Source organism: Tyto alba, unplaced genomic scaffold (genome assembly GCF_018691265.1).
Source record: "Tyto alba isolate M040663 unplaced genomic scaffold, T.alba_DEE_v4.0 Super-Scaffold_7, whole genome shotgun sequence".
In the NCBI taxonomy this organism is placed as follows: Eukaryota; Metazoa; Chordata; class Aves; order Strigiformes; family Tytonidae; genus Tyto; species Tyto alba.
Window position 1 is genome coordinate 42230396 of NW_024881328.1, and position 24269 is coordinate 42254664.

At 44.3% G+C, this 24269-nt stretch overlaps 1 protein-coding gene across 2 annotated transcripts in view; it reads right to left on the minus strand.

Annotated features, from left to right (window-relative positions):
- Positions 1-2023: 2023 nt before the first annotated feature.
- Positions 2024-24269, minus strand: part of LOC104360199 (UDP-glucuronosyltransferase 1A1) — a 34620-nt gene continuing 12374 nt past the window's right edge. Inside the window, exons 1-5 of one of the 2 annotated variants that reach the window (XM_033007400.2) lie at positions 10676-11524; positions 5825-5956; positions 5471-5558; positions 4443-4662; positions 2024-3071 (exon numbers count right to left, since the gene is read on the minus strand). In XM_033007400.2, the coding sequence (XP_032863291.1) occupies positions 2774-3071; positions 4443-4662; positions 5471-5558; positions 5825-5956; positions 10676-11524 (1587 nt within the window). In that variant the 3' untranslated portion in view covers positions 2024-2773. Of the gene's footprint in view, positions 3072-4442; positions 4663-5470; positions 5559-5824; positions 5957-10675; positions 11525-24269 lie in introns of those variants that run through there. The other variant, XM_033007399.2, reaches the window with a different exon arrangement.

Consider the following 24269-nt stretch of genomic DNA (forward strand, 5'->3'; position numbering starts at 1 on the left):
AAGTCCCTGGGTGGGAGCGGAAAGAAAGAGCTCTCCTCTCTTTTCGCCGCCCCGAAGGGGAGCCACGCAAGTACTCGGCGATGCTGAGAAGCTGCTGGAGGCGGGAGGTGTTTGTACCTCCTTTCTCTAAGGGCAGCAAAGGGATTTTGGCCACTGTCTTTTGGCAGGAGTTTAAGAACACAGGTTTTGAAGGGTTTGCTGGAAGAGCTCAGGCTGCAGGGCCTGCAGCCCTGGGGCGATGCGGAGCCTGTGCCTCAGTTTCCCCTTCTGGGAAGTGACCCATTTTCAACTCTCTCTTGCTTAGAAATACATCGTGGCTGGTGATTTCTCCTTCTCCCAGTAAAGGATGGCTTGGGGTTCTCTGCCCTGCTTAAGGGGCAGCATGGCTCCATATGGCACCCAATTAAGGGGCAATTAATGGGGACAGCATCCCCAGCGTAACTTTTCCCTTGAGAAGGGTTGGGAAAGCTGTGTTGTGAGGATGCTGCAGCCCCTCCGGCTCCCTTCTCTGCACTGAAGCTCCTTGTCTCACGCAGTTCAGCCCCTAATTCCCTCTGAAAATCACCTCCGTGCCGCAGGGTCCGTATTCCCAGAGCACAGGCGGATAAACAAGTCGTTGTCAACTTCCAGCGACCGAGCTGGGCTGGCTTGGTCGAAAGGAAAAATCTGAATTTTGATCGATTGGGGAAATCCAGACAGCCTGTTCCTTGCTCCCTCCTGCTAGCGATATCGTAGTGTCCTCTGCTGGGCACGATGTGATGGTTGTCCAGTCCCGGACCCGTGCGTCCCCGAAGGCTCCACTCCCCTCCTCGCTTCTCCAGTGAGCCAAGGGTAAATAAAGAGTGTGACAAAGTAGTCGAGGCTAAGGAGAGCAAAGGGAAAAGGAGAGGAGGAGGAGACCTGGTTTCTGCTGCTTTTTTGCTTCGGCTGTTAAAAGATCTTTCCAAAATGAAATGAAAGCCCTGGGATGGGCATTTTGATTTTTCCTCCCTTTCTCACAGCTCCTCTTTTTTCACCTGCACAAAAGGTTTTAAGTTGGAAAAAAAAAACAAAACAAAACAAACAGCTGCAATCAGGAATTTTTTTTTAGTTCTGTTCATCTGATCCGAAATCAAGATCTAGGGGTTTTTCTCTTGTCCATGCAGAGAAAGTCACTGGATCGATCCTGAGCCTGTTGGCAGCAGTATAACTTCTCGGTGAGGACATTTTTGAAGTGTTTTTTGCATCAGGCAGCTGCTGGAAGCCAGCCCCATGCTTGGCGGCGACTGAAAGCACCGCTGGTGGTGCTGAGATGGGCACTGCAAGGTCTCACCGGGTCTCGTTCCTAGAGGTGCAGATGTGCTGCTGCCACCTGGCTCCAGTCGGGACCGTGGGGACAGGCAGAACGGTCACTTCAGGAACACGAGGAGCTGCGTTTTAAGAGCAGGTCAGCTCTTAGGCACCGTGGGGACTCTCTGTGTGTGTCCCAAAGAGGGGTTTCCTTTCTGTTTACAGGGGGCGGGAGGAGAGGAGGGAAAGGCAGGGGATGCAAAGCAACAGTTGGCATCGATCTTGGGCAGGTTGCAAGTGGCGTGGATGCCCCTGAGAATCAGGCATGGCAAAGGGGACAGGCTGAGGAGGAGGAGGAGAGGGACTGTCTTCTTGAACTTAACAGCTTTCACTGAAGTTTTTCAAACAGCAATAGAAAATAACAGCGTTGGGTACTCAGCAGGGTGCCTGTAATGTCACGACATACCCGGATGCCCCAGGCTATTTTGAGCCCTGAATATTAACTTATGTTTAAGGTCTTCTCTGACTTTTTCTACACGTAGTAGTGGGGACTGGAGGCAGCCTCGGGACGTGACCTCTCAGCACGGAGCAAGTCATCAAGGAGTGAGAAAGTAATGCTTGAGAAATGGCTTTTGTGCACTGAGGTGGCTTTCACACACCGTGGGGTGCTGAGCCTTTCCCTTCTCCAGCTCTCTCTCCATGATCGAATAAGGGTCCAGCCCCATATCTCTCAAGTCAGAAAACACAAGAGCCATTATTGTTAGTATTGGGGTTTTATTTCTAGGACTGGGGTTATGGTCTTTACCTGAACATCATGTACAAAGAGCAAATCAGTGGGGTTTTATAACCATCGCTTACAAAGGTCTCATCACCTAACAAGGTAAGCTCCAGATACAGAACTCTGCCTGATGGGGAAACTTGGGTGAAACACCAGTGGCTTTACAACCATTTCCCTGCTGAAACCTTAATTTTGTTCAGGGTATTGCGCGGGCACACAGAACCCATTCAAGATGTGCGTCTAGCTTGGCTTATGTGACACATATTGTCAGTGTGTAACATTTGCCTCTTCGATGACAACAGCTATGTGAGGATTTCAAAGCGCTTGATAAACCCGAGAGTCTCACACTAGAGCAAATGGTTCTCTTAAAGCCCTTGGAGCAAAGTCTTATACATCTCCATTGCATATAGAGGTAAAAAAAAAAAAAAATAAAAAATGTCACAGCGAGTCCTTTGTACACCAAGACATGGAAGCCAGGAGCCTTGGACTTCACACTAATATCTTCCCAAGTGACTGAAGCACTCCTATACAAACTATTTTTAACAAGTGATTCTTAATTAAAGGCAAAAATTAAATCAGTGAAACAATCCCTCCCATGGTGCTAGTTTAAAGGAATGCGACTATTTCTTGACTGAAAGTCAGCAATTATTTTAGTGAAATCTGAGATGTTCTCTGATCCTTCTGGTCTGGAGCAGAGGCCTTATCTCCTACCGCCGGTTGCATCTGCTAATGAGACTTTGATTTGGTTGGCTTTCTTGTTCTTCCCTTCTTACAGCAGCACCTGCGGCAGCAGAACAGGCAGCACTTCAGAGAAATGAAGAGGGAGACGAGCACCACAGCGAGGAGGAAGGCGATGACATCCAGGGAGTGGTACTGGATCCAGTTCAGGTCATGAGCAGCGGGTCGCAGGTGTGGGGCCCCTTTGTGTCTCATTACAAACTCCACCCAGTGCACAGCCAGGTCCAGGGGGTGGATGGGTCTGTCGAGGTGAAGTTCTGAGAGACGCTTGATGTTCTCTTTGTACCTGTCAAGAAAAGTTGTTGGGTGTTTTCAGTGACTTGTGCTTCTGAGACTGAGTCCCCAGAAAAAAAGGGATGCAGTGTCAGGTGTCTGATGGCTCACCGGAGGCTTCTCTGATGGGGTTTCCCCACCACCACCCCTCCATGAGAACGATAATGGCAAAGTTACGGGCCGAGAAAAGTGCTGTTTTCAATGACCAAAAAAGAGGGAAAGGTATTAGAAAAGAAGAAAAAGAAAGAGCTTAGTTTGAGCTGTCAGCAAAATCTCTGGGGTGAAGGTACCTGGCGGAAATGTGAGACTGGGTGTAGAAAAGCCATCCAGCTTTTCAAGATCAAGATGCATTCTTCTTATCATTATTACTGTTGTTGTTATTATTGCTCTAAGAACAGTGATTAGGAAACAATGGCTCTAAGGTGCCATTTCTCAGAAACGTGATGGGGAAGAAGATGCTAAGGACTGAGAAGCCCTAATGACAACAAAGAATGGGAGGGAGAAGAGGAGGGTATGTCTTAAAGCTCCCCTTTGCTGTGACACCTTCAACCACCTCGGGCATGGTGACTGCAATACTGTGATGTCTAGTGTGGGTGCCTGTACTGCCTCAGCATACACCTGCATGTTCATCCTGCTCTGGGCTGGAATTGTCCAGCCTTTCTGAGCCAGGGCAGCAGCTGACTGTGCTCATACAGCTCCTTATGAGCACTAAAGGGGGAGAAAAATAACTGAGAAAACTAATCTGTAAAATAAATGAGTGATAACAGCTACGTTTAGTAAACCCCACCAGGTGGGAGGCAATGCTTCCTGATGCGCTACAGCCTCTGAACCATCCTGAGACACTGCCACTTGTCTCCCTCCTCCTGCTGCTGTGCAGACAGCAGCTCTGGGCAACCCTCATACGAAGAAAATCACCCAGGCAGCTGAGCCTTTTAACCTTTTCAGTCTCCCCACTGATTCTTGTCACCACTGATTTGGGGAGCAAAAGCAGTTTGCCACATCTCCCTTCACCGATTGCCTCATCCATGACATTGTGTCAAAGCCCTCAACGTCACTGCCTGGTAAATTTGGCTTTCAGCAGGTGGCACATCTTTTGTCAACTTGATTTCTTCCATTGCACTTATACCCCAACTTCTCTGATATCTGCATCCTCTCCTATCAGCCAGTTCTTGTCACCTAACGATTATAATCCCAGGCAGTGAGAAGGACGGCGCTGCCACAAGGAAGAGGACGAGGTTAACCCATGGCAAGCATTAGCTTCTCAGTGATGTAACTTTGATATAAGAAGGCGTTTAAGAACAGATTAGTATTCTGTTAAACTGGAAGCTAGAGTGCTGGCGTTACACAACAGTAGAAGGAGGAAGGCTGTGCTTCTATTACTGACTTTTTATCGTTAATAACCGCTTTCAGGGCAGTGGATATGTCCTTCGAAGTCATCTCGAGTATATTCAGCGTCAGTCCCGCTCCCCGGGACTCTACTCGCTTGGCGTTGTCCATCTGGTCTCCAAATAAAGGCATTAGTACCATGGGCACCGCATTGCATATGCCCTCGTAAACACCGTGTGAGCCTCCGTGGGTAATAAAGGCACGAGTCTTAGGGTGAGCTGTGGAGGAAAGAAAGACTTGCTCAGCTATTTGATTCGTTAAGTCGTAGTAACACATCCCTGGGGAAAAACCTGCGCATAAATGGCGCTGGTAGGTATAAATCAAGAACTTTGGGCTGTCACGTGCATCATTACTTACTGCAGGGAACAGGACATCACAGGGGATGGAACGAACCTTGAGTTGCAGAGCACTGTCTTGCTTTGGGTAATCTCTGGAAAGCTTTGCATAATTCTCCAAAGCTTCTCAGAATTTAGGATGAAATCACAGCCAAGTCAGGTTGAAGAGGATGTTACCATTGCTTACCTTTTTACCATGTCTTCCATTTGCTGGTTTTGCAGATCTTCCGCAGCCGATCCCTGTTATCTAATCAATAAATGCACTCCTGGCAGTAGCATGTACAATTTTACCACTTGAAAAGCCTGATGACCTGTCTGGAAATGCTCACTTGGGGACCTTAAATTTTCTTTTCGGTCCAGTAGACAAAAACATGACAAAACCCCATGGCTGGGTGTAAAGACTAGCTAGTCAGAGATAAAGACCCCCATTTTTGACAGTAAGGGTAGTCAAGTGTTGGAACACCTTTCCAAGCAGAGTTGTTTCACAATTCAGCAATTTTGAAGTAGAAGTCAGGTAAGTTTCTAAAAGATGAACTCTGTTCAAACAGCAAAGACTGTAAGGAAGTCCTGTGGCCCACAGTGATGCAGGGAGTCAGCACAGATGGTGCTAATGGGGCCTTACAACAGCAGCTTTGGATTAAAAAAAAAAAAAAAAAAAATGCTGGTATTGCTCAAGGTATCTCAGACCTACCTAGAAGATCATTCTGTGGCAGCCACTTGACAAGCTTTACGTTTTTCGGCAGGTTGGGGGGTGCCTGTCCCGTGTATCGCCACAAAACCTTTCAAGAGAAGTAAACACAACGTCATCTCTCAGCAACTGGCCTCTTGCTGCTCCTCAGTGGGTTTGAAAAGCACAGCTAAAAACATCTGTGGTGCACAAAAGCTGTTTCACTGTGCAGAACAGCTGGGGTGCTAGTTTCTTCTGGCATCAGGGAGCAGGAGAAAGAAGGGAGGACCAAACACACCGAAAGCCGAAGGTGATCATATGCTGTATTTGAAAACAGTCCTGAATTGCTGTGCTGGAAAGAGAAGAGGGAAACCATACCGTTTGGGGGACTGATCCCAAGGCATCTGCGATTTCTGTGGCTTTCTTCATAGGAATCTCAGAGACCATGGAGCCCAGCGAGAAGACAACAATGCCGTGTTCTCCAGAGGCATTCACAATGTCTTCAAATTCCTGCCAACACAAAGCATAGGCTTAGTCACTTCCATGTCATATGCTGTAACTTCCGTCACGTTCCCACAAAACTATCTGGAAAGGCAGTAAAATGAACAGTTAACACAACAAAATAATGATCAGGAAAATTAGTTATCTGGATGAAAACGAGTGCCAGGGGAGAAAAATGGGCACAGGTGGATGAACCAAGTTATGGAGGTGCATGAGTGTTTGCAGAATTGAAGCCCAAACTGATATTCGGTATGGACAGGAGAAAAAATTTACTTTTAAACAGTCACGTAGTAAAGCCTGCTTGCTCAAAGACATCAGTTTCTGCACGGTGAAAAAGATGCTGTACCAAATTCAAATTCATCATCGTACTTTTCCTGGCAACCAACCCCCAGGTGAATACATCGTGGTTTATTTTCACATTTATTGCAAGTCGGCTGCTTTAGAGTTGATGCTTTTCTTTTCAAACTATGCAGCTGCAAAAGCGAATTAAGATTTTGAAGTGTTCTGACAGCAGATGTCTCTAATTTCTAATATCTCGATTTATTGGGTCTGCTTCGACTATGAGAATATTGAACCACTGCCAGGGTTTTTTTATCTGTTTTGTTTGTTTGATTTAAATAAAAGAAGGACTAGGAGATCTGTCACTGGAATCCAAGAACAAAAGGATTCCGATGAAGCATAAAAACAGCTGAAGGCTGGAGAAAAAGTCCTGTGCCATAGAAAAATATTTGGTAAAGCCAGGGAAGGAAAGACAAAACTGGAGGGAATTGCTGCGGGCAGAGTTAAATGAGTGGAATAAAATGAACTAAACGTTTCTGTAAGTCTGACAATTGAAATGTTGTTTCTAGGGTCTGAGGGGATAACCAAGACTGACCCTCTTAGTTTACGCTCTGTTACCTATTTTCGTGGCTGACCAGAGTGCCACGGCCCTTCGCTTGGACTGGATCCCAAATAGAAGGACCCAGCGAAGGTCTGCTGATAGTTGCACACTGGACGGCAGACCTGATCCTCTCCTGGGGGCAAACAAGGTGAAACGCAACTCATTTCAGGACTTGGTTCTGTCTTACCAGATTTCTCTGAAGAAATGTTCTCTATTAAGGTGTCGTAGATATCTGGTTGGGAACTCGGGGCTCAGTTCTGTACAAACTCACAGACATCTGGCAACAGCAAAATCCTTCCCAAACTACAAATGTGCTTTTGGTACAAAATTCATCTGCAGTTCCTGATGCAGTGGAACAGATACGGCTATTTTGGGATGTATTTAGCCCTATTTATTTTCTGTGGGACCAGTCACAACAGTTTTACTCTGTTCTTTAAAAGTTTTTCTGTGCCAAGGTCTGACTTTCTGCTTAGAAATGCCACTGCGATTATGAAACCACTATTTGCAGTCCTTCCTTTGGAATAGGTGCGTAGCATTAAGACGCAGAGCTGCTCGAGCGGGGCCAGAGGAGGCCACGGAGATGCTGGGGGGGCTGGAGCAGCTCCCCTGGGGGGCCGGGCTGAGAGAGTTGGGGGGGTTCAGCCTGGAGAAGAGAAGGGGCCGGGGAGCCCTTCGAGCGGCCTCCCAGGGCTTAAAGGGGGGACAGGGGAGGTGGGGGGGGACTCTGGGTCAGGGGGTGGGAATGGGACAAGGGGTGACGGTTTTAAACTGTCAGAGGGCAGATTTAGATGAGATCTAAGGCAGAAATTGTTCCCTGTGCGGGGGGTGAGGGGCTGGCCCAGGGTGCCCAGAGCAGCTGTGGGTGCCCCCTCCCTGGAAGGGTTCAAGGCCAGGTTGGACGGGGCTGGGAGCCCCCTGGGCTGGGGGAAGGGGGCCCTGCCCGGGGCAGGGGGGTTGGAACCAGATCATCTTTAAGGTCCCTTCCAACCCAAACCATTCCGTGATTCTGTGGTTTTACTAAAGTCTTTTTAACAACCAGCTGCTTGTATCAGTGGGACCTTTATGAATTACCCACAGTAGACACTCACTGGAAAATAAGAGAAGGCACTAAGAATTAGGAGGATTTCTTCGTGGAAAGTGACAGGCATCCCATATTCAGGAAGCTTGGCATAGTTCAACCAAAATACAGTTGCAGCCCAGATCTGGTACAAAGTACTTTACACAGAAGAAGCAGATCTCTTGCTGCTTCACTGGGTGGTGGGGATTTCATCTGGGTCTGCCAGTGTTTGAAATTCTTGCAGAAATGGTCCTCTTCCCTTGAGCAGGGGACTAAGAAGATTTGGCCTGCTGCATTACTCTAGCTTGCACCAAGTCTTGTAAGCAGGTATACAAAACAAAATTACTGGAAATAAGCAGCCAGGAAATACCGGGGGGGGGGGTGGGAACTGGAAAAGCCCAGCTTTGTATGCCTGCTTGTCTGGGAATCTGGAGGTCTCCCACAAAGTAATGTACTCCTCCATGCACAAGGGATGCACGCAGAGCTGCAAAGTGCTTCCTTAGCCACTTCTACCTTGCTCTTTCATCTGTTATTCTTTAATGCTGCCAGGAGCTCCATCTCATGGTGAGAGCCAACACTGCAGCCACAGCTAAACTAGGAAAAATAAAGGTAACTAACCTGTGATAATGCTTTTTCCTGAGTGCAGCTTACACCTCCGATCAAGACCATATTAGGCATTAAGGGCCTGGGGTACTCAAACACAAAGTCATATTTCATGAGCCAAATAGACGCGTGGCTGAACAGCTCAAGCACTGTTGCCTCTCGTTGGAGGAATTCTTTGATCAAATGATCATATGGTGAATAAAGAAAGCTGCAAGCCAGGGAACTGCTTAGGCTAGCTATGAGATTGCCCACGCGCTGGAGGAATGCCATGCGGTCCGTGTAGCGAGTGAAGAACCTAGGAATGTAAGAAGGAGGATTTGGACAGAGGGTAGCGTGGAACTCTAGACTGCATGGCAGTCCCCGTACGAGGTACACAGAAGGTAGGGAGAGATGTTCAGCCACTATCTGTCCACATGGAAAAAAAGGATCCATAAAGACAGCATCAAATTTTCTCTCTTCAAGGTATTTGACCAGCTCTTTGTTAGACAGAAGACGTCTGCAGGAATCAAAGAACATGGTTGTAATATTTGCCATTTTTGAGAATTTTTCCAAGAAAGGCTGAGGTGTGAAACTCCTATAGCCCAGCTTTTTAAATTCTGTCTCCACATACTCCTTGGTGTAAGGCACGGAGTATGTTTTCATGGTATAATGCACCGACGAATTGATCCGCAAATTTATCTCGGGCGCAACCACCACGATTTCATGTCCCTTCTGTCTGAGCCGCTCCACAACCGGGCGCATGCTGAGCCAGTGGCTGCCATCGATAGGTACAACCAAAAGCTTTCCACCTTCAGAAAAGGTCCACAGGAGCAGGAAAACCACAACCCAGGAGGCAAGAGCATTAAATCCTGGATTTGAAGAAGCCATTTTCCTTGTGCTGTCAGCAAAGTTTTAAACGGCTGCAAAAAACTACTGCAGGGGACGAGTGAATCGTGAGGTACTTTGCACTTTAATCTTAACTAAAGTTAAGTGTTTAATTTTTAACGGATTGTATGTTTGTGGGCAGAAATTAGGGTAATTTTTAACTGTGGGTAAAGGTTCGGTTTATCATCTGTGCACACAGAGAAGGTTTTTAGCAACTGGGTGCTGCAAGGTAAAACTGAATGCTTGAATTAACATTAGAAGATTCCAATGCTTGAGGGAGAAGTGTCAAGCAATTGGCCACGTGTTGCACTGAATAGCTGGAGACAGTTATGAATGGGAGGTAACACCTGACCAAGCAGTCACTATCTTATTAACACGCAGTTAATGATGAACTCCCTGCCTTGAGTCTGCTCAGCTGATTGGACACAAAACTTGGAACAAAATCTGACCTTTGGATTACCTTGTGCTGTCAGAGTCTAAACAAGAAGCAATGATTGACAGAGATTTGATATACAATAGGTTGATAAAGTTTATCTTCAGATTTGTTTCTGTATCGTCACAGTTATCAAAGTGAAAGCCCTGAATCTACAGTAGTAAATGCGATGCAAGCTTAGCAATAACTTCTGCTGTTGCAACACCACCGTGGTCCAAAAACCAGAATAAACAGCTGACATCTGCTCTATTTGCATAGCCCACTACGGAGATTTAAACAAGCTAGGGAGGCAAGGTAGATAATTACAATCCTGATGGCTTCTTTTTTCCTAATCATCTTCTTATTTGCTATCTTACATTGCTTCTTACACAAATTCAGAGGCAAAAGAGCTCCCTCTACCATCTCTGATTGCATATCCCGGGTCTCGGAGTGTTCACATGCATTATCAATCTCTATGGCACACTATGAGTGCCTGGGTATATACAAAGAGCTAGTTCCACATGTTCATTTCTCATCAAATCAAGTCTCCTGCAATTAACTGGTATTCCACAACTGTTAGGGATATTAAGTTGTATGACCTAGAATTATTTTGTCATTTATCTAGCTATAGCACATGTTCCATGATTGTCTAATATTACGGCGATATGCCTGCAACAAGCTAAACTATACCTAGGCAGCTACATAGCTTAGGGAACTTCACCTATGGCCTCCCAGGGAGAAACTCTTCAGCTGCTCGGAGTGCAAGTCTTGTGACTATAAGAGCCTGAGATTCCTACTTCTAAATCATGCCTTTCTGATATTCAATCCCATATTGCCTCCAGCACAAATACTACTATAGGAAGCACTTAAAAAAAAAAGCAAATCTTAAATAATCGCTGAACAATGACAAACCTTTGATAATGGCTTCTTCTGCTCACAGTTGATGCCTCCAATATAGACCATATTTGGCATTATTGGGCGCGGATACTCAAAAACAAAGTCATATCTCATCAGCCAAATCGATGCTTTGCTAAATAGTTCCAGTATTGTTACTTCTCTGTGAAGAAACTCAGAAGCTAAGTTCTCATATTTTAAGTAAAACAGATAGCAAACCAAATGCTCTGAAAACCCAACCAGGAGGTTCTTCACACGCTCCATAAATGCCATGTGATCTGAACTAGATGTGAAAGTCCTCGGCACATAAGAAAAAGGACTGGGACACTGGGTAGCTTTGTAGTCTAAGGTACATGGAAGACCACGCATGAAGTACACTGAAGGGAGAGAGAGATATTCAGCAACAATCGGTCCACAGGGCAACACAGGATCCATCATAACAGCATCAAATTTGCTGTCCTGGAGGTACATCATTAGTTCTTCATCATATAAGAGATGCCGACAAGTAGAAGAGAACATGTTGGTCAGTTCTGATATATTGCTGAGTAAAATTGTAAATTTGTCTAGAAAGGGAGGGTTTTCAAAACTTTTTTCACCGATGGACTGGTAGTATCTATCCACAAACTCCTGTGTGTAAGGCACAGAGTATGTTTTGATGGTGAAAGATTGTGAGCTTTTCATGAGCAAAGTGGCATCAGGAATCACTGCAACGATTTCGTGCCCCCTCTCCCAGAGCTTCTCCAGAACCACACGCATGCTCAGCCAGTGACTTCCATCCTGAGGCACGACCAAAAGCTTCCCACCTTCCGCCAAACTCCAGAAAGAAAGAAAAAGAACAAGCCCAGCATATATCTGGTACCTCCACATAACTATCATGGGGCTGTGAACAGGAAAAGAAATTAATTGTTCCTTCATACTTCTCCCAGGGAACATATGAAAGCAAAAAATAGCTGTACCTCATTTATAACTTGATGGTTTTTAATCTTTACCTCTATAAAATGTTTACTAAGGTGGGTTGTTGGAGTTCAAAGATCACGTTTTAAACAGTAATAAACACGCTGATAAGCGTGATATCAAGGGATCTAAAGCAAGAAGCATTTCCATGCATTTAAGTTATCTTAAATGATTCAGATTAGCAGGGCCTTTGATTAGCAGAGGTAGCAGTTGTTTGCCGAGGGATTTTTCTGGGTCAGGGTTGTTTTAAGTAAGTCACTGTGAACTTGACTGTCCTGTGCCAGATTTAAGTCAGGAATCAACTTTTATGGCCACCGAGCTTCTCTGGGGAGCTTATAATACAAGAAACATGTTGTACTATTGACATGAAGGACCTAAATCTCCAACTTTCTCTTTTACACCTTTGCTCAGAAAGGTGCCTGGAGTTCATACAGGACATTTCTACACGGTAAGCAAGATCTGGCATGCCAAGCAGTGGTGTCACCAAAGTTTGGGTAACATATTAACCAAACACCTTTTCATGTAAACAGTGATGCAGCAGAATATGCATTCCCTGCTCAAGAGGAGCCATAAGAGTTCACAGGTCAGTGGCCCGAGGCCAAATGTCTTTTTGAAAGCAATGATGCGTCAGAATACGCAGTTCTTGCTCAAGAGGGGCCGTAAGAGTTCACAGGTGAGAGGCTACAAGCCAAACATTTTTGAAAGTTTTTAATAATAGTTACTTTTCAAATTAAGTTAACAAGGCTTGCCTGTGGTATGAGCCTACAGAAGTCCAGACTTGTGCCCTGTGCTTGCCAGAAGAAATGGAGAACGAAGTTTCTCAGCTGCTTCTGCATGTGCTATGATAATATTTTTAAGGCAAAAAAACCCCAAACCATGTTAGAAGTCCTGTTCGCTGTAACACTTGACTGCAGCCTACAGGTACTTGATGGGAAATAACAATGACGATGGAGCCAGACTTTTCTGGGTAGCAGTAAAGAGTATAATCAGGGCCACAAATGGCAGTTTGGGAGATTCAGAATGTGGAAAAAGCTTTTTACCTCTGAGGTTTTGAAGGTTTGCCTGTATAACATGGTTGACACGATCTAACGTGCAAGACTGTCCCACTCCAAGGACTTGTTTAGATAGCCAAATCCGGTTGATTTAAATGAGATGTGCCTAATTATTCTTGAGAACCTGGGTTGAAGCTGCAGCAAATGATGCAATGGAAACCCAAAGAGTAGACAGATGAATGAAACAGGTGCCTATAAACAAAGTAGTGGCCTTAGATAGGGAGACCATGCAAAGGCACACGAAAACTTTCAAGATAAACTTAGAAAAGCAGGTATCTGAAGTTTGTGCTGAAAAGAAGTGCCTGACCACGCAGATCTCGTCTGCCATTAAGGCATATTTTATGGAAAGGGAAAAGGTGGATGCCAAAAGTCTGCAAGTTTACAAAAGCAAAACAAGCTACAAGAATGGTAGCTGAACAAGAACTGGAAGGGAGAGGCTGGTTTAGATCCCCCGAACCAAGCACACCTCATCGGAGAGAGCGCTGAACAGTGTCTTCATGGTGTGCAGCAGCCTGGAAGAGTTGTCTTGGAGCAGGTAGGATTGATAAAAGAAGTGATTCTCACAAGCCAGCAAGGACTGTAACGTCTAAGGAAACTGCATTAAAGAGGAAGGAGTTTCAGACATCAGTACAGTCCTATTCTAAAGCCTATTTAAGCAAAACTTTCTCTCTAGCTGACCGTGAGGTGACATTAAAAGACCAAACACTAAAGGAGGTGGACAGAAGGTATTCTCACGTGCCAGAGAACTAGCTGCAATACCTATGTGTGCATTTTCATGTTTCCCTGATAAAGAGGTAAAGATCTCACATAACAAGGCAATGCAGCATTACACATGCCCTAAGGTGGCAGTATACACTCGGGTAGTCAAGCTGGAGTTGCAGATGTGCTGTTACTCTATGCTAACTTAACAGGCCCGTGTAGTCTCTAAATTTTACTAACACTTTAGTGTATTATCTGTGTAACACTAATATAAAATGCTATACAACAACATTAAACGGGACAAAAACCCCAAACCAAGCCCTTAAGGCTAACAGCACTTTCGTAAGAATTTAAAAGTTGTGTCACTGGAGCTTGAGCAACACAGAAAACACCCTTTCACATGTATATGAGTCCAGAGACTGATGTCCACAAGTTCAGGCCATTCCAAAGACAAAGGTGAAAAGAGATATCTATTAGGAGAAAGTAAAGCTAAAGTACAGAGTTGAGTACCAAGGTTGTACCCTAGAAACAGTTCAGGAAATATCCCCAGTTAGGGGAATCCATGATTACCTCTTTTCTAAGTCTACAAATCCTGGCAGTCAGAACGTACCTCTTATTAACCACCCAAATCCTTTCTAAATTTATAGGGTTTCTCTAAAAAAAAAAAAAATCTGCTGGAGTTGAGAGGCAGGTTTTATTTTTTTGTGCGTGCATGGTGTGATAAAGTACTCCCCCCTTTTGTCTGCTTTAAGCTTGCTGCTGCCTCATTTCAGTGTTAGTCATAGGTCAAGTATTGGGAGAAATTGTCTATCAGTTCCCCTTTCGCCTTCATTACACTTTTCAGGATTTTACTGACCTCTGTCACAGATTCTCTGTCACAGTTTTTTTCATGGGTTTAGCCATATGGTTTATTCCATCTCTGCTTTTCTAGACTGAGTGCCGAGTTTGAAGCCTCTTAGAAATGCTTAATTTCTCCTGCGTTAGATTCAGAGATTCAGCCTCTTCTGAAAAATAAGCCCTATTTCACTGTTTTGCAAAGTCAGTATCTGAAAAACTTAACAGGAATTGTTATTTCTGAAAATAGAAGCTGTGGAGCTATTCTGCAAACCACAAAATATATACGAATACACAGTAAAAAAAAAAAATCTGAAATAAATCCAACATTCATTTTATAAGAATAAAGTAACTTAACTTATACTTTATTTTTATGATGCCAGTTGATACTTTAAATAAAGAGCATCACTGTCCTGGGATATGCAAAAAGAATGCCACAAGCTGGAGAAATGGGCCAACAGAAGCATCATGAAGGTCAGCAAAGGCAAAAGCAAGCAAACTTCTGCTGCTGGGATGGGATAACCTCATGCCACCGGACAGGCTTCATTCCAGCTGGACAGACAGCAGCTCTGCAGAAAATGACCTGGGGTTCTTGTGGACAAAAAGATGAGTACGAGTCAGCAGTGTGTCCTTGCAGACACAGAGGCAATAGCATCCTGGGCTATTACGAGTAAGAGTGCAGGCAGCAGATTGAGAGAGGTGATCCTTCCCTGCTCAGCACTTGGGAGACCAAATTTGGAGACGTGTACCCAGTTTTGGGCTCTCCGATACATGAAAGACATTGATGTGCTGGAGCAAGTCCAGCAAAAGTCAAGAAGATGGTTAGGAGCTGGGGACCATGATGTACAATAAGGGGCTGAGAAAGATGAGCTTGCTCAGGATTTAGAAGAGAAAGGTAACAGGCGATCTTATTGCTGTCTGTAACTACCTTAACAGAAGGGCAGAAAGAAGACAAAGCTGTACTCCTCCAAGAGATTGACAGTGACAGGACAAGAGGCAAGAGACACAAGCTGCACATGGGAAATACAAATTGGATATAATAAAATGGATATAAGGGTCATAATTGATAATCAAAACTAGACAAGACATAGAATGAAACAAGCTGAACTAGACCTGCTTTGAGTAGGAGATCAGCTGAGAGGCCTGCAAATGACCTTCCAACCTCAGTATTTTATGAGTCTATGACAATTCAAAATACAGAAAATCCTTCTTCAGAGAAATAAAGACAGGAACGTAGAGGAAATCAGCACTGACAAGGTGGACCACAGGATCAGCAAAGGTCTCAAATGAAAGTCTGCCTTGCACCACATCAACGGTCCTGAGCAAAGTGGCCTTGAGCAACGTGCTGTAATGTCAAAGATGGCTTTGAGCAGAGGCACATGACCAATGGGGAGTTGCCCACAGCTAAATTCATTTACAACACTTTCTCCATTTTTATACTGTGATATTCAGATGCCTTCACTGAAAGGAGTACTGGCACCTCCTTGCAAAGCAAAAGCAGAACAGTTTGAAATCCTTTTACCCACAGAAAGAGACCTTTGTAACAAAACCTGTGTTACAACTTTTCAGAGTATGGAAAAGCCTGCAAGAACGACAAGAAAAAACGTAGTGTGACCCACCTGAGTAAGTGTCTTGTGAGCACAGTTTACTCCGCTAACCATAATCATGTTGGGCATCAATGGTCTCGGATAGTGTAAAACAAAGTCTAGCTTTATGAGCCAAATGGAAGCCTGGCGTAAGAGATCCAGCACTGTCACGTCCCGCTGGAGGAACTCAGAAGCCAGTTTTGCATACGGTTGAAAGACAAAATCACAGAGAAAATTATTTGAGATGTCAAAGATGAGATTCTTCACCCGCTGGAGAAAGCTCATGCGGTCTGTAAGGACTGTGAACAGCCTGGGGACATAAGAAGGGGGATTGGGACACTGCGTTGCATCAAATTCTAAATCACATGGCATTTGCTGCAAATAAAACACAGAAGGGAGTGAAAGATGTTCAGCCAGGATCTGCCCGCAGGGAAGTATTGGATCTGTAAAGACAGCATCAAACTTGCTCTCCTCAAGGTATCTGACAAGCTCTTCGTTGTACAGTAAGTGTCTACAGGTAGACAGGAACATGGCAGAAGTATTTTTCACTCTTTCATATGTTTTAACAAATCTTTTCAGAAAAAATCCTTCTTCAAATACATCCTGGCTAGTACTCCAGAAAGCATGATCCAGATCTTCCTGTGTGAAAGGGACTGGGTACGTTTTCATGACAAAATTCTTTGTTGGCTTTATGTATAAATTGATTTCAGGTGCAACGACAACTATTTCATGTCCCTTCTGCTTGAGGCCTCCCAACACTTCCCGCATGCTGAGCCAGTGACTCCCATCCAGCGGCACCACCAGCAGCTTCCCACCAGCAGCCAAACCGAGCAGGGACAGGAGCAGAACCAGCGTCGCCCTGACTTGCGGATAAGGACTAAGCACTGGAGCCATTGCTGCTGAAATCCGGTGGGTGCTGCCCAGAAAGAAAACCACTGGTGGCACTGAAGCACCAGCACCAGCTCCGTGCTTTTAAGCAATCTGTGCCACCACATAACTTTTGATCCTCGGAGGTGTTTGCTGTGTGGTGAATGTATAATCATTCATTTGATAAAAGGCTGGATAACAAGTACTAAGTTCAGCTAATTTCACAGGCTGGCGGTGTGTGGTGGATACACCAGATAAGCCCCATCTGTTTCCATGAGAGGAACAGTAATGAGTGTCCCAGGAAGGAGGCACCAGTGGATCTGGGTTCTGATAGCCTCCCTCTGGGTGAAGCTTTTGCAAGCATAGGAGAGGTGTCACATCCACATCACCGTTCAGCCTAGCAGAGGCTGCTCCCTGCCCCCTGGCCAAAACGTGCTGCCCACCCACCCGTCTCTTTGAACACTCATTTCTAAGGTGCTTACGGCCTCATAGCAGACGTGGATGAGCTGTTTCTGGAAAGAGAAGACTGATGAAGGTGGTGATAAAAAGTGCTATGTTAAGCATCAGAAAAGTACTACAAGTTCCTGCAAAGGCACAAATGAATGAGGATTTTTATTAAGTTCCCCCTCATGAGATGTGTGACAGCCTGAAAGGCTGGACTCAGAATAACCCCTGGAGGCTGATGCAGAAAGTGTGCTCTTTTGTATACAATGACTATGCCCACCCCCAGCATGAAAGCTAGTGGATTTGGAGGGTTGAGCTGTTCCCTCTTCAGCCTGTTAAGACAACTTTTTCTCTGAGACCTCCTAGATGTGAAAGGCCCATCAATGTCTTATCTTGGGACTAGTGCTGTGTCCAACTCCTTCCTTTTCTCCTTGACTTTTAGTGGGAGACCTGTTCTTGCAGATGCAGGGCCAGCCATTTCACACCACTTTTTCCTGCACTCATCTGCAAGCACACAGAGACACTGACTCCTACCTAGCAGCACCATCAAGCAGCTTCTGGTATGGGGCAAGGAGCCTCAGAGAGAATCAGCCCTGCTGTGATTTGAGACAAGTGAAGAAAGTGGCACCTTCTCAACCAAACTGTGGTGAGGGATGCACAGATAAGCTCTTGTCAGTTCTTACTGTCAAGAAGCTAAGAGCATTTCTATTACAGTGACATAGCAATGATGATGATTCCACTGAGAAGCATTACTGGCCTAGGATATGGAAAACAAGGTAACATTTCTTCAGCCAAATAGAGGAATGACTGAAAAGCTGTGCATTGCCAAATCTGATAGAATTCATGAGTTATACTGCTAAACTGTGACTATATCCATCTGTAAATCAAGCACTCCGGTGACTGATGGCACCTTGCAAACTAATATATTTTTTGAGTCTACCATATTCCAAACCACAGGAAAACCTTCTTAAAATAATAATTAAAAAAAAAAAAAATGCTGAGGAATATGAGGAAATGCTGTAGGGCTTGATCCATAAGGCAGAACAGAAGATCAGGAAAGGGCTTCTCAAATTAGTCTCTCTCTTGCAAAAGATATTATCATAAAGGCCCTGATCAACTGCTGTAATGGCTAACTTGACCTGTTTTTGGGCAGAGAGTTTGGCCGCATGCTCCTTTGAAGGCCCTTCTGGTATGAAGTATTTGGTGTCTAATAACACAAAAAACCTCTTCTTGTGCTGTCCACCCTTCCCCAGAGTGGAGACTATCAAATATACCTTAACCAATGGCCTGAAATTGCACATCCAGATCTCCCTGCATCCTGAGATGTTACTTATGTTTCACTCACTGGTGCCTGATGATATTCTCATAAGAAAATTCTTCTCTGGTAGATCAAGCTTTTTTCATGTCCCTTCGGGATGAGCAGCTCCACTGCCTGACTCATGCTGGGCCAGGGAATTCCATCCACTGGGTTTTGTAACAGACTTCTCCATCCTCAGGAATGCTGAAGGAGTCCTGGTGCAGCTGGGACCCAAGGCTGAGAGAAAAAAACCTACTCATCCATACCAGAGAAAAACAAGAATCTTCTGCCATAAAGCAATAGAAAAACTATTTTTTCTAGGGGGTACTTGGCAGTGAAAGGTTACTAGTTCTAAAGAAGATGTTTGCTTAATCTCAGACACTCATCAGCTCAAGCAGGGCAAAATGCATTGTAAAAGATAAGGAGGATGCCACAGCTGAGATCTAGCAGGTTCTGTCAAGGTGTTGTAAACCCAATAATGGAATTAAATGTCAGCACAGAACTTGCAGCTTAGATCCCAGAAACTAGCTTTATGTCTATGGGCAATTCACACAAAGCAGAAACACGGTATGAGAAGCAGTGTCCACAAGATCAGCAAGAGGAGGAGGAGAAGATTCACAAAGCATATGTTGCCATGGATTCTCGCTGCTGCAGCAAGTCAAAAGAAGAATCTGCTATAGGAAATTGGTTGTTCTCCTACCAGCAGACAGTGAGAGAAGGACCACAAGCACAGAGTCATCCTCTAAGTAAAGACAAATGTGAAAGAGCAAACTCAAAGTTTCACAGGTGGACTATAAACAGTGCTCTCGTGGATATCAAAACATCTTATGTCCTTCCCACCATCTTTTCTTTCTCCCAGCTCTACTAAAGAAGTTGAATTCATTGCTTGGTGGTAGGAGGTTTTGGGGAGAGGTTTCTGAGCAAAGTGATCACATTCAGATCCTCCACAAATCTATGTGGACTTCAGAAGAGCTATGCCCATTCAAGACACCACTTCAACTTTTATACTATGATACTCAAGATATCTTCACTGAAATGAGTACTGGCACCTCTTGGCAAAGGAAAAGAAGTTTGAAGCAGTTTACTATCACTCAGTTAAAGAGACCTTCCTAACAACGTCAGTGATACAAAGTTCTCTAGTGAACACAGGAACAGATGAGAACAAACACTGGGCATGATCCACCTGAGGTAGCTTCCTGTGAGTGCACTTTACTGCTACAATTATGATCATGTTAGGCATCAGTGGTCTGGTATAATGCAACAAAAAATATAACCGTAAAAGCCAAATGGAGGCCCAGCAAAAGAGATCTAAAATAGTCATATCCCACTGAAGGAACTCAGAAGCCAGTTTTTTGTATGGTTGAAAAAGAAATTCATAAAAAAGAGAATTTCGAATATCAAAGATTAGATACTTCACCCTCTAGGGAAAGTCCATGTGGTCTCTATGCTCTGTAAATATCCTGGGAACATAAGAAGGGGGATTAGGACACTGAGTGGCTTCAAATTCTAAACCACGTTGTATTTCCTACAAGAGCAACACAGAAGGGACAGAAATAGGATCAGAAAGTATCTCCCCCCAGGGTGGTAACCAGAGACAGTGCTCCTTAGCCTAAGAGTCCACAGCCTGCAACATTCCTCCTGATTCCAAGTTTGGAAATAGCCATGTGAAGAAGCAGAGAAATTCACTGGCAAAGAAAGAAGTGGTAAGGCAGCAAGGGTGCACCGGGACAGACGCCTGACATGCATTTTTCCACAAACACCAGACCCTACAGCAACAATTTGAAAAGTTGTATGGATTACACCTCACTGCAAGGCCTTGACAGCCCCTAGACTTGCCTGCTGCTCTTCCATCACCCACTAAGTGAGAAGGAGGGTACCAAGTTACACAGCGTTACACAAAATGGCTTGGCATACACGCAACAAAAAAGGCACCAACCGAGCCTGTAAGCAAGAAGGTATGGTTGCTTGCGCAGAAGATGGAAAATGAGGAAAACAGTGAGAGAAAAATAATTTCTTTCACAACTATTTCACTAACCCACCCTAAATGGGAACTTGATTCCTACTGGCAACACAAAATTCCACCCTTGTGAACACCGAAGCCTATCAGAGCATAACTTAAAAACAGAGCATGACCCACCTGAGGTAGCTTCTTGTGAGCACAGTTTACTCCTCCGATTACAATGATGTTCGGCATCAAAGGTCTTGGATAATCTAATGCAAAATCTAGCCTCATGAGCCAAATGGAAGCCTGGCGTAAGAGATCCAGCACTGTCACGTCCCGCTGGAGGAACTCAGAAGCCAGTTTTGCGTACGGTTGAAAGGCAAAATCACAGAGAAAATGATTTGAGATGTCAAAGATTAGGTTCTTTACACGCTGGAGAAAGTTCATGTGGTCTGTATGCTCTGTGAACGGCCTGGGGACATAAGAAGGAGGACTGGGACACCCAATGGCATCAAAATCTAAACCGCATGGCATTACCCTTAAAAAAAAAATGGAAGGAACTGAAAGATGTTCAGCCAGGATCTGCCCACATGGTACTACAGGGTCTGTAAAGACAGCATCAAACTTACTGTCCTCAAGGTCTCTGACAAGCTCTTTGTTGTACAGTAGGTGAGCACAGGTAGAAAGAGTGATGGCAGAGATGCTTTTCAGTCTCCAGTACACTTTAAGAAATCTTTCCAGAAAAGATCCTTCTTCAAATACATCCCGTGAAAAAGAATTGATACTTCCATCCACCTCTTCCTTTGTGAAAGGTGTTGGATACATTTTCATAATAAAATTCTCTGATTGTTTTATATGTACATTGATTTCAGGTGCAACGACAACTATTTCATGTCCCTTCTGCCTAAGACCGTCCAACACTTCCCGCATGCTGAGCCAACGACTCCCATCCACTGGCACCACCAGCAGCTTCCCACCAGCAGCCAAACCGAGCAGGGACAGGAGCAGAACCAGCGTTGCTGTGACTTGCAGATAAGGACTAAGCACTGGAGCCATTGCTGCTGAAATCTGGTGGGTGCTGCCCAGAAAGAATATTCCCAGCTCCACAGTTTTAAGCAATCTGTGCTTGGTTCTCTGAATGATCTTTAGACTTATTTGCTGTGTGGTAAATATATAATCATGGCTATGGCAAAGTTGGACTAAGAGATGTTAAAGTTCAGCCTATTTGGCAGACAGTAATCAGAGCAGGTGGTAGACTGAGAAACACCCACCTCTTCGTATTGGAGGAACACAGGGATTTAAGGAAAGGAGGGATCCTTCAACAATTGGTCTGCTCAAAAGTGCCGATGAACACATCATTAATTTTCCAAACAAGAATTTTCAGCATAAAATTCCTCCCCTCCTGCCAATCTCAATCATTTTCTACTTGTAAAAGATTAGAAAAATATTAATGCTTCACATGGGAAATGGTCTGGGGTTTTTATCAGTTTTATATCTTGACACTGTAATGAAAATGGAGAGTTGGCTATGAGAGTTCACTACAGTGAAAGGCCTCTTTTCTGAAGGACAAAGTAGGGGCTGGAAGGAGGAAAGACAAGGGCATGCTTTTTTCCAGATATATTCAAAACTGGATTAGCAACTCAGAAATACCGTTCTGGATCATTCTGCAAAGAGTATGCCCCAGGGCCATGAAACCAAACAATACTAATACATACGCAAGATTTGCAGACAGTCAGCCCTAATTATGAAAATTATTGAGTAAAAGTAATTTTGACCATACAGTAATTTACTATGGAGGTTGCTAGTATGCACTGGCATTTTTTTAAGGACATTTAACGAACTACTGCATCTTTCGGTACACTCTTTTCAGGGAAACTCTCAGTGCTGGCTAGCAGCTACAAAAAACCCCAACAGTTTTGCAGAAAATTGCGTAAGGAATCCATGAGGTGAAAGGATAAGCCTAGACTGAAAAAGCAACCAGAACATTACCTGCCAACTGATGCTTTATGACACTTTTTCTATTAACTGAAAAGATTTATTGTTTTTAAAAATCAGTTGTGACAGTAAAACAAATAATTTCAGATAATAATATGGATCTGGCAAACATAAGCAGCAGACCTGCCTGCTAAAATGGGGATCAATCTCACTGGTGGATGTGTGCCTCATTAGCAAGAGTGCAGTGATGAGCCATTTTCACCTAGCCCAAAGAAAACAATTGTTTTAAGTAAAAATACTTAGATCCTGCTATTTCTATAGAATACTACCTGCAAGAGTGGAAGAAAATTAAAGTCAATTCAGTTTTTCACCTATTTGCTTTGTCTTTACAGTATATCTTGCTGCACCGTATAAATCCCATAAACTCATGTACACAATTATATACACACAGAGCACTTACAAACAGCATTCCCTTCAAACCTTTATATATTTTACCGAGGAAGTCACTGACCTGAGATAATTGCTTTTTCTTTCCACAGTTTATACCTCCAATGAAAACTATGTTGGGCATCACTGGCATGGGATACTCAAAAACAAAATCCATTCTTTTAAGCCAGATGGATCCATGGCTTAAGAGCTCCTTCATTGTTACTGGTCTGTGGAGAACATCTGAGGCCAGAAGTTCAAATGGCAAATAGGCAAAATTACAAAGAAAGGATTCTGACGACTTGAGAAATACGTTTTCCACACGCTGGATAAACGTCATGTGGTCTGAGTTGTCTGTAAACGTTCTTGGGATGTAGGAAGGGGGGTCTGGACACTGGGTAGCCTGCAAATCAAAACTGCAGGGGAGTCCCCGTAAAAAGAAAACAGATGGGATAGAGAGATGCAGCGCCAGTATTTGTCCGCATGGTACAACAGGATCTGTGAGAACAGCATCAAATTTACTCCCTTCAAGATACTGCATCAGATCCTTACTGTGCAGTAAACTGGTACAGGAGGAGACGTAGAGACCAGAGATGACTTGAACTTTTTCATAAAGCGCAGCGATTCTTTGAAGAAAAGGTCTTCTCTCAAAAAGATCGTTCGCAAAGGAATGCATGCTTGCTCCCAGTTCTTCCCTCGTTAAAGGCACTGGATATGTTTTGAGAGTGTAATATTCAGATGCTTTCACGTTCAAGTTTACTTCTGGTGCGACAACAGTAATTTGGTGCTGTTTCTGGCTGAGGGCTGCCAGCAGCAAGCGCATGCTGAGCCAGTGACTCCCATCCATTGGCACCACCAGCAGCTTTCCACCATCGGCCAAGAAAAACAGAGACAGGAAAACCAAAACCCTCCCAGAAACTAAGTAATTATATTTACTTACAGGAGCCATGTTTCTAGAAATCCAAAGTCTGGTCATCTGCCCTGACCTCACAGATTTTAAGTAGACCCACAGCCCCCAGCCAGATTCTCACATTCCCCCTTAACGATCCGGCTTTTCCAGCAAAACCAGTCACCAGTAACCACTCCAGGCGTTGATGAATCATTTAAGGAACGCTTAAATCAGCTTGGGCTGGGCAGAACTGGGCTTGGTATCTGAGGCACCCTTCCGATGGGTCCCTTCTGATTGATTCCCTGTGCTGATTGATGTTAGATTTAAAATAAAATGAGACTTTGCAAAAACAAAATCTGAAGTCTTTGAAGAGTGCTGGCACTTGGAATTAACTGGGCTTGGTTAAAGCAGGTATTAAAATGCTTTCTTGTTTTCCTTCTTTTCATTCTTTCTTTCTTTTTGATAAGCATTTCACAGCTGTTCTGAAATGCTTGTCGAGTTTATGTTTAAAAAATTATGCCACTCTACAGCACAACCCTGTGCAGATCCTAAGGAGGAGGCTCTGTGATTGACATACAGCTCAGCACTGGGGCCAGGTACAACACCAGGTACAAATTTATTATAATAAGCAGTGCTGCAGCAGAGGCTTACATCAGTGAAGGAAAACCACGGAATCCATGCTGTCAT